The following is a 10,204-nucleotide window of genomic DNA, read 5'->3' on the forward strand; positions in this document are numbered from 1 at the left end:
ATTGGGAAGCCTATCAGGGTTTAAAACTCACTGGTATATACTTATGCATTTGCTTACATTTTTTTGCCAGGTATGTTTTAAACTCGGCTCAGTGCTGTATTCAACTCAGTTCTCTTGTGCTGGCCCACAGGGAGGGTTAGTGGTAGGAGTGAAAAAGAGCAGCAGAGAATAACGTAATTTCTTTCGGTGGTGAAGCTAATTCATGGAGGCTTAAAATGTTTCTGAGGCTACAGCCCCTGCTAAATGGAAATCCACTGCCAGCCAGACATATGCTTTGTTTGTCCCTTGAAATGCATGAGGTCAGAAACAAAGTGCCACCCATAGCCTAAATGAAAGCAATGAAAGGCTGGGAAAATCAGTCCCCCTCTTCTGAGATCTGTTCATCCCTGAAGGAGAGCCCTCTTACTCAGTTGTTTGCAACCTTTAAAAATTTGTGTACGATAAAGGTTTTCTAATGGACATGAGGATCTGTGAATTTAAGCCCATTGACAATAAATTTGCTTTGCTTATTTTGCTTCTGCAAATGCATTAAGAGCAGTCTATCAGTCATTGCAGATCCGGATTTGTTGGTTGCACACCAATGATCTGATTTGTTCTTAAATTCTGCACTAAGGATTGTGTGTGTGAAGGCTTTATGTGACTGAAGAACTAAGTGGGCACTCCGTGAGAGGAAAAGAAAGAGAAAATCTGCTGATATTTCAGAGAGGAAGTGGTGTAAAATCTTTCTGATCATTTAAGCATCCCTGGGAAATGAGAACTTGTTTTTCCTGAGATAGCTGATCCTTGAAACTGCTTGTGTGAAAATGGCTGGGAGTTGGGAACAATTAGCTGATTAAGTGCAGCAGGTAGAATGTGGTAACCAGGAAAAAAGAGGCTCATCTGCAATCACCCCCGTTTGCACATCCCCCCCCATGTATGCAGGAATGCACTCAACCTGATTCTCCACTTATTTTAATCTGTATAAATCAGGGCCAGCTTTTGAAATCGACCTAAATTACACCAGGAAAATAAACAAAATAAAAGCTAGGGCTGAAAAACAAAGACCCCCGCTCGCAGCGGCGGCACCGAGAGCCCGGAGCCGCGCACGGGGAACACTCCTGCGTCCCTGGCCGGGCTCTCCTCCGCAGACAAAGCCCTGCGCACCGCTGCGCAAAGAGAGCGCAGCGCCGGGCGGGCGGGCGCGCAGACAAAGCGGGGCAGGCAGCCGACGGAGCGCTGCAGCATGCGGGGCCGCGCAAGGCGTCCTCTGCGAGTGGGCTGGTGGTGGCGGAGGCTGCCTTTTTTTTTTTTTTTTGCGTGTAAGTGTTATTTTTTTTTTCCTCTCTTCACCAACTTCCTTCCTGCTCCAACTGCCTAAGCTGAAAGCTGAGCGCTGAGAGCAGAGGAGGACCCCGGCCGCAGGCGCCGCTCAGCCGGTGAGTACGAGCCCAGGCGAGGGGAGGACGGGGGGAGCCGGGCAGGGGGAGAGGAGCGGGCGCACCCCGATCGCTCTCCCCTGGCGCCGCGCAACTTTGCGCCTTTGTTGCCGGTGGCTGGCTCCGTTGCCCAGCCTTGCCCGGGGAGACGAGCAGGGCCCTGCCTGCGTCGGAGGGGTAAGTCGGGCTCCGCACTGTGATGGGGTGGAGGGGCAGAGGAAGGGGAGGCAGCCCCCGCGCCCCCGGAGTGGCGGGAAGGTCCCCGGGGGGTGACGGCGGGTGTGTCCCTGCGGAGTGGTACCCGGCGGTCCCCGGGGGTGGCTGGGCAACGGACTCCCTTTCTGCTCTGGCACCCCAGGGAGGTGGGATGGGGAGGCCAGGGCCGGGGGTGCTCGTGGGGCCGGTGTGTTTCTCCCCCATCGCGGAAGATTGCTTCCTCCCTGCCAAACCAGCTTCCTCGAGATAAGCCTTCGATCAGGGGGTGGTTTGGGGGAGTGAATTTGATGCACAGGGGGAGGGCAAATAAAATGATGACCCTGTGACATCGCTCTTTGTGCCCCGTGGCGGCATGGAGGGGGCAAGGAGGTGTCCACCATCCACCACGTCTCCTGCCCCCTCCTGCTGCAGGTGCGAGGGCAACCACCCACCCCCGGCACAGGCAGAGCCTAGCCGAGAGACCCTGGCATCCCTTGGCAGGGCATGATTACTCCTTTGCCTCCTGCAGCCATCTCTCTCTCTGGCAGGGGTCCCTAGTGCTGCCCCTGCCCCTCTCCCTGCTGCTTTGTGGGTGCTGCCAGGCCTCAGAGGTGCAGGTGATGCACAACTGCGGGTTGGGGCTGCAGGAAAGGAAGAAAAATGTGGTGGGGCAGGGCAAAAATCACCCAAATTTCTCCTTGCGTAGAGCATTTATAGGGTTAATTTTCTCATATTTAATGAGGCTCATGGCCTGAGGCCATGGCGGTCTCCATCTTAGCCCAGCCCTTGGCCTGGGCAGTGATACAGGAGCCCAGGGACCCCCACAGTTGGGTACCAACATGCTCACTCTGGGGAGGTGCCGGTGCCTGAGCCCAGTAGCATATCTCAGCTTGCAGAGGGGACCAGTCCCAGAGCTGGAGTGAGTAGAAGTAGGGACAGCTGAGATGTGAACTTTCCTCTTGGTCACCTCCTGCCTGGGAATTTGGCAGGAAAGCAGGGCCAGGTCCACAACTTGGGGAGAAATGCCAGAACTGGGTCTGATAGGTGCCATCCTGAGACACGTGTGAGCCAGGGGTTGTTCAGCCCAGACAGCCTGGCTGGTGCTGTTCCCCAGCAGGCTCTGGCTGTTGGCACAGCAGGCTGCCTGTCTACCTCTCCGGGAGGTTTTCAGAACCTAAAAGCACCCCCCCTCAAGTAAGCCGCCCCCACGGGCTGGCAGGGAAATTCTCTGTGGCATGTGTGAAGCAAAGGGAAGGTCTGAGGGATGGGGAACAACCAGCTGATCCAGCCCTGACTCTCTGCCTTTTCTCTGCCTGTGGCCAGAGATCTTTCTCTCCATCACCTGGGTCTCTTCCTCTGCTGTGATAAACCACAAAACCCCCTGTGGAGGATGGGGGCAGGCAGGCAGCTCTGCTCTGTGGTTGAGGTGGGGGCAGATGCAGCCTAGTATCGCGAGAGAGCTCAGGAGAGTGGAAATGACTCAGATCTGCAGCTGGAGCCCAAGTGGAAGGCAAGACCTGACGGTGGCTGCCATGGCTCATCATGTCCTCTTCCTGTGCCGAGTGTGGGATGGCACTGAGGGGATCGTGAGGCTTTGTAAGATGATTGTGCTGGGTCTGCAGAGCAGTGGGGCATGAGCAACCGTTGCTTTCATGAGGGAGCTTCTGGTGTCCTTCCTCATGAGGACAATCTCAAGGGCCTTTCCCATGGTACGTAGGTCCTTCACACTCCTAGGGCTGGGCATGAACTCAGCCAAGGTCACTCAGCCGCTAGGACGTGCTTTCTTTCCTGTCCATTTGAGTTGGGCTTCCCTTTTATTCCCCAGCTGCTTGCTCTGCACTAGTTCCTGACTCACCACAAAATGCCATTGCAAAGTAGTCTTGCATCAGGGCTGTTGCCCATTAACATGCTGGACTGAGTCTTCTTGTTCCTGTGCTGCTCTCTCCTTCTCTGTCCCTTTGTAACATGCCAATATACCCCTCCTTGATTTTCTTTTTTCCCCACTGGAATTGCACTTGGAGGCCTGCATATTACTCATTGCTGCCTGATTCCGCTTGCTGATTCACCCTGAACTGTTGCATATATTTTTTTTTTTTGTATTTCCTTTTTGTTTTAATGAATGAGAAAAGTATCCCGCTAGCCCCCAATTTAACTTTTGGGAGCAGGGGCAAATGTTAAGGCCACAGCTGCAGAGAGGGATAAAGGGCTTACTGGGGAAATTGCAAATAAGCAGGGAAAAGGGGAATTTTTAGCAGGAACAGACTCCGAGAAGGAGTTAATATAAGGATAACCTGAAGTGAACTGAATGATCCGTGTAGCTCGACCAAATCCTCTTGCTGCCAAATGGCAAGGAATGCCTTGGCCTTTTGTGACAGCCACCACTGCAGTAGGGCACTGCTCTGTTTTTCAGCCTTTCTCTGAAGAGTGGGAAGGTGTCTAGGACCATGTGGCTGGCTCTGTGAGGCAGGCAGCTGACTAAGGGGGACCTGGCACGCCACTGCTCACCTCTCCTGCCTTTGTCTCCTGTTCCCCATTCCCTGCCCTCTGCCTGGCTGCCCATCAGTTGATCTCTCCCCACTCTGGCTCCCATTTGGGATGCCACCCAAGCAGCTTTGCTGTCCTCCTGTGTTCAGTGGCGCATGTCCCAGCCATGCTGGCCACCTGGCTGCGGGCTCTAGCCGTCCTGCCTCTCCTTTCCAATAAGCCCCGCTGATGCAGCACAGGTATGCAGGGCTGCCCTGCAACCGGGCTGGATGCGGTCACCGTTGCACTTTCTTCCTCAATGGGAAGGAGACCTGATCGACGCGTGAAGTGAGCTGTTCCTGGGAGCAAGCACTGGGAAGGCTAGCAGATAGGCTGTAGCGAATGCGTTTCCTTGAGGGCTTCAGCTAGCTTGCTAATATAAGGGAGCTGCTGTCAGGTATTTCATCTTTGTATGAAATGCTGCCTGACCGTGGCTTTTAACCTGTTACGAGACGGTGAATGAAACCTCTGGCCTTGGCTTTTTTCATGTCTGTGTGTGGCAGCGGCTCTTTGTGCAAGGTAGCTGGCGAGCACTGAAACCTTGTACGGTGGCTTGATTACAAGCTGGCCAGCAACCATGCTGCAGAGCGGCTGTAAATCACTCTGGTTTCAGCCTCTGCTCCCGCACCTCCTCCCTGGGAGGGAAGAATAGTGTAGGTCTGTGTGTGCATGTGGTGCCTGCAGGGAGGGCAGGGGGGGATTGTGTTTAAGCCAGAATATCAGCATGACAGTGTGCGGATTGCAGACGATCGCCGTCGCCATTTGCCTGTAATTTGCGCGGCTTTCGGTGCTGGGTGGGTGCCTGCCTTGCCCGTGGGACTGAACCACGCTGTGCCCAGATTGAGTGCCCCCAGGGATGCTACCCTCCTGCAGAGCAATCCCATTGACTGCCTCTTCCTCTGTTACCCAGACCAAGTCCAAGTGACCATGACTGAGAAGACCCAAGAACCTCATGTGGAGGAAGATGATGATGAGCTGGATGGGAAACTCAACTACAAACCTCCTCCCCAGAAAACCCTGCAGGAGCTTCAAGAGTTGGACAAAGATGATGAAAGCCTCGCTAAGTACAAGAAGTCCCTGCTGGGAGATGGACCTGTGGTAGTAGGTAGGCTGGGGCACATGGATGGGAAGGGACTGGAGACATGCTTAGCAGCAGTGTGCTGTGGGGATGGGGCAAGGTGCCCTCAAAGAAGAGGGAGCTTGTTTGACCAGGCACATGCACTGCTTCTGCTGGAGGACTGGGGATGGGCAGGTGGAGGGATGCATGTAAATGAAGCAGGGAGGATGCTCTGAGCATTAAGTGTAAGGTTACTAGAGAGTGCTGGCATTGGAAAGGGACTTGTGGTGGGAGGTGTGTGGGCCTTAGAGGACTCCTGAGGGGTTAGAAACGTGAGGAGACCAGCCTATGATGAAAGGGGGCCTTGCTGCTCAGAATGATCTGAAGAGGGGAGTCTTCTGTAGTGGAAAGACCTCCTCCAGGTATTGGGATGGAGGCTGGAGGGATCCATGCTGAAGGACTGGGGTAGATGTGTGGTCCTATTGTGCTAAGAGAAGCCTGGCGTTACTGGGTGTTTCATGAAGTGCAGTTTCTGTGTGGGAAAGCAACCCTGTTTCTTCAGTGTTGTTCCCCTCTCACTGCATTTAATTTTGCAAGCTGACAGCTTCCCCCTGACTTTCCTACCTGCAGACCCAACAGCTCCCAACGTGGTGGTCACCCGACTCACCCTGGTATGTGACTCTGCTCCAGGACCGATCACTATGGACCTTACAGGTAGGCACAGACTGTCCTTGGTACAGAGGGGAACAAGCAAAAGCCCTGGCATGCTTAAAATTCAAAGGGGGTTTGTCCTTGGGATGCTACAGTGAGTTTTAGAGAAACTCCGAGGGCATCTTAGCCTTGTTTCTTATTTTAAGGTATACACGTATGAAAAAGAAAAGGAGATGTAATTGAAGAGAGTGTCAAGGGTCTAGGAGCTCCTGGGTTTCTCCTGCCTTCTCTTCTTACTTCCTTTCAATGACACCTCATGAGCACAAGGGATGTGTATGTTTTTGGGTAACGAGCTGTTTTGAAACTTCAGAATCGAGCAATACTGCAGTTCCGGCTCCTGGGGACATGGGGAGAGAACCAGGCTTCACCTTATACGGGCATTTCTGCAGAGAGAGGAAGCTGGGCCCGGAGGAGCAGAGAGGCTTCCTGTTCAACTGAAACCACGCAGAGCCCTGCAGAGCCTGGGCAGCCTCACAAGCTGGGCAGGAGCTGTGAAACATGCTCTGCTCACACCAGCCTGGGGCTGGGCATGGATGAAGCACGCACACGCTCCTGCAGATGCCCAATGAGTCTGCGCATAAATATCTTTGTGTATATGTGCCCAGACCTGTGTTTGTTTAGTCATTATCTTCATAGATGTGAATGCAGACACGTATGTACGCCCAGGCATTTCTGTGTACGTGCTCTCACAGTGCAATTGCTTATACAGACCTCCGTATACTCATTTTGCAGGTGTGCCATCTTTTAAAGGGATTCTCACCTCTGACACCAACCCCAGCCCCATCCCACCGTGTGTGGTTTCTTCTTGCTGTGACACCTCTAGCTAACAGCTTGATCCTCTCCTTACAGGTGACCTTGAAGCACTCAAGAAAGAGACCTTCGTATTAAAGGAAGGAGTGGAATATAGAGTTAAGATCCACTTCAGAGTGAGTTGTTTTCCTTCCTGTTGCTTCTCATCAGTTGCTGAGGCCAGTCACTTGCTCAACAAGGGACTGGGTCTTTTCCAGGAAATTGCTTCTGCTTGCTCACCCCTTGGAAGAAGTTGCTTTCTGTCCACCCACAATGGTGAACAACAGGTGATTTGGAAGCCAGATGGGTAGTTTTGGCTGAGTTTGGCTTGGCTTTTTAGCCACCAGAAAATCTTTAATTCACACGAAGTGGAAATGGACAAGGAGCAGAAGAGATAATGGCTTTCCATAAAATATTGTTTCAGTCTGCATTGCTGGGCTTCATGTATGCATAAAAAAGATTTAATACTGTAGCATTTGGCTGAAGATACCAGAGTTGTTCTGGATCACGATATACCAAATGGGCTCATTTCTCCCCTCTCCCATTAACCAGTGTGTCAGGAACTTCTTCTCTTTCCAGCTGAAAATGAAACTTGGCCACACTACACTGTGGCATCCAGCACTGAAGTGATCATCTCCACACATTTGCTGCAGACAAAGCTGGCTTTGGCAGAAAAGGCAAAAAGGGAAGGAGGATAGTTTTCCTGAAACAGAGGAGGGAAAGTGTTAATGTTGTGGGTTCTGTTGGAAAGATTTCCCTTCTTCTCTGAGGCTTGCTTGCTGTCTCAGAGATGACTTTGTCCCCAGAGACAACTCCAGCTCTCATTTGTGCTATGAAATATTTCCATCTGTATCTGAGCCCTGTTGACAGGAGACACCTGGAGCCAGACAAGTTATTCTAACTCCTTCCCTCAGTCCCAAGGCTGGTAAGAGTTGGCACCATGTGATTTCTCCCCTGGGATGTAAAAAGATCTACCCTTCTTGTTTCCAGATTAAGTAGTGCTGCAGGGAGGCAGTGTATGCTGCAGGGGGACAGCAAGGGATACATCCAAGCTATCCATAGGAGATGTGAGGAAAGATTATGAACAAAACTGTGTCCCTCTGTCTCTTGAGGAGAAACTTGCCAGCTCCCCATGTAGCTTAGAGGGCAGCTGGGAGTGCTCAGCTAATCTTGCTCACCCGTTGGTGCTGGATGGATGACTCTAGTCACCCATGTCTGGTTTTCAGTGAGGAAATTATTAACTGGGAACTCCCTGCTTCACTTTTCTTTGTCCTCATCAGCCTGTCTTGCGAAGCTGACTGATGTGCTCCAGTCAGCTTCAAAGTCAGGGAAAGGATGAGGAAGTGCAGGAGATGCACAAAGGATGCTGTAGGTCTCCAGGTGCCTGTGGAGAAATCATGTTAGGACCCTACAGTGGGTCCTGTGCTGCGCCTTTGAGAGCAGTGGTGTAGGCAGCCAAGATGGGTATGTCTCTAAGGAGAGAGAAAACCAGCAGATACAGAACCAAACCCCTTCCCTTGACGCTTACTTCTGGACACTTCTTGCAGGTAAACAGGGACATTGTTTCGGGACTGAAATATGTGCAGCACACCTACCGGACAGGGGTGAAGGGTGAGTAAGACACCTTTGTGCCCTGCACACCAGTGGTCCTACCACCATGTTCTCTCTGCTCAAAGAAGTGTTCCTGCAGCTCTGGGCTGGGACAGAGCCTCCCTTGGCCCCGAGGGCCACCCCACCCCACAGGAGGCGAGACTTTTCAGCAGAGTGCATTAGCCTCCACTCTGCATCACCCAGGCCAACTGTTTCCTGTTCCTGTGCGAACTCAATACGAGCCATCTCTGGTATCTGTATGCTACACCACTGTCTGCAGTGGCAAAGTCCCCAGAGACACTGTTTAGACAGTGCTTCCTACAGATTTCCTCTCCATACAGAGCTCTTCGCTTTCCCCTGCCCCCTGTAGAGTAGCTCAGCCCATGTGGAGCTTCCCACCCACTGAAAGCTCTTCCAGATGCACTTGGTAAAATTCAGAGCTGCTCTACAAAGCTTGCTGCTGTCAGTGGAGCCCTGTGTTTGCCCATGATGTCTCCACTTTGTGCAATGCCTGGACAAGGCAGAGGAAAGTCCCATTTTGCATACACATCCCACGTGCATTTTTGCATGCAACCACCTCTAAGGCTCCAGCATCCTGTTCAGCACATGTTAAGTGGTGTCTTCTCACCAGAAGACAGAAGTGGCGGGGAATCAAGAGAGATCTCAAGCCATATGCGGGGTGTACCCACTCCCTTCCAGCAGCACATATATGTGAGAGGGTACAGATTGAGTTGCCTGTCTATCTGCCCGTCCATCCATTTATCATTCCAGCTGTCCTTCTGCTTCACTAACCCACTTTTCCCAGTGATTCTCTTCCCCTTGCTGACATGGACTGTCCCTTTCTCTCCCTACCATCTCCTTTTTGTCTGTGATCTGTGCTCATGCTTGTGGCTTCTTCTCTCCTTTATCATTCCCCACCTGAGGGGCTCATCCCTTGTGGATTGTTTTCTCCTAGTGGACAAAGCCACATTCATGGTTGGCAGCTACGGGCCACGGCCAGAGGAGTACGAGTTCCTGACGCCTATTGAGGAGGCTCCTAAGGGTATGCTGGCTCGAGGTACCTATCACAACAAGTCCTTCTTCACGGATGACGACAAGCATGACCATCTCACCTGGGAGTGGAACCTGTCCATCAAGAAGGAATGGACAGAATGAGTTTACCCAGTTTGCCTTCCCCCTTCCCATCCCCTTGCCTCCTGCACCAGTCTCCAGGTGGGCCATGCCCACCACACTGCTCCTTCCTGCCACCACAGCTGGCCACAGCCCTGGCAGCCCTTCCCATGGGCGTTGGGGCTCTGTGCCAGCCTCGGTTGATGCACAGGCCTGCAGGCGGCCTTTGCTGCTGCTTCTGATACACTGAAAATAACTGTCCATTCTCACCACTGCCCCGTCATGACACATAATGGGTTAAATTGGGAAGCATCTCCCTCCCTCTCTCCCAGCACTTCCTCCTGCTGCCTCTCTCTCTCCAGTACCAACTCCGGTCCCAGAAGTGCCTTTTCTAGGAAACAAGATCACCTGGCAGGGCAGACTGGTCCCTGGAAAATCCCTACCTGAGTAACACTTGCCATGTGCTCTGACTCATTGTAAATGGTTACTTACCTCCCGTGATGGTCTCCTGGTCTGTATCTGGTGCCCTACCCCATTAAAATCCATCCTTGTGCAGGCAAAACCAGTCCGGGGGAATGCAGCTAGATGCTGTAACAAGACTTCAGTGTCCCAAGAATAAAACCAGTTTGTTTCTTCTTTTCTGCATGAGTGTCACATTCTTTTCTGGAGTATGTTTTTCAGTGAGGTGGATGTAGAGAACCTAGGAAGGCTGAAGAGCATGTTTCAGAAGGGAAATAGCCTTCCTCCTTCAAAACATCAGCCTAACTCTATAGGCAAATTATTTCAGAGCTGCTTCCTTCAGGGGTTTCATAAA

At 52.2% G+C, this 10,204-nt stretch overlaps 1 protein-coding gene across 1 annotated transcript; it reads left to right on the forward strand.

Annotated features, from left to right (window-relative positions):
• Positions 1-1,318: 1,318 nt before the first annotated feature.
• On the forward strand, positions 1,319-10,031 carry ARHGDIB (Rho GDP dissociation inhibitor beta). The gene is made up of 6 exons (XM_059816659.1): positions 1,319-1,415; positions 5,044-5,238; positions 5,821-5,904; positions 6,751-6,827; positions 8,238-8,301; positions 9,236-10,031. The coding sequence occupies exons 2-6, from the start codon at positions 5,061-5,063 to the stop codon at positions 9,433-9,435; spliced, it is 603 nt and encodes a 200-aa protein (XP_059672642.1). The 5' UTR covers positions 1,319-1,415; positions 5,044-5,060; the 3' UTR covers positions 9,436-10,031.
• The last annotated feature ends 173 nt before the right edge of the window (positions 10,032-10,204 follow it).

The sequence above is a fragment of the Gavia stellata genome, chromosome 4, assembly GCF_030936135.1.
Source record: "Gavia stellata isolate bGavSte3 chromosome 4, bGavSte3.hap2, whole genome shotgun sequence".
Lineage (NCBI taxonomy): Eukaryota > Metazoa > Chordata > Aves > Gaviiformes > Gaviidae > Gavia > Gavia stellata.

Excerpts from the sequence above, each read along its gene's own strand:
- ARHGDIB (XM_059816659.1), top strand. The coding sequence starts at position 5,061 with ATGACTGAGAAGACCCAAGAACCTCATGTGGAGGAAGATGATGATGAG. Across the intron at positions 5,239-5,820 it reads AGATGGACCTGTGGTAGTAG|ACCCAACAGCTCCCAACGTG; the intron begins GTAGGCTGGGGC and ends TCCTACCTGCAG. Across the intron at positions 8,302-9,235 it reads CTACCGGACAGGGGTGAAGG|TGGACAAAGCCACATTCATG; the intron begins GTGAGTAAGACA and ends GTTTTCTCCTAG.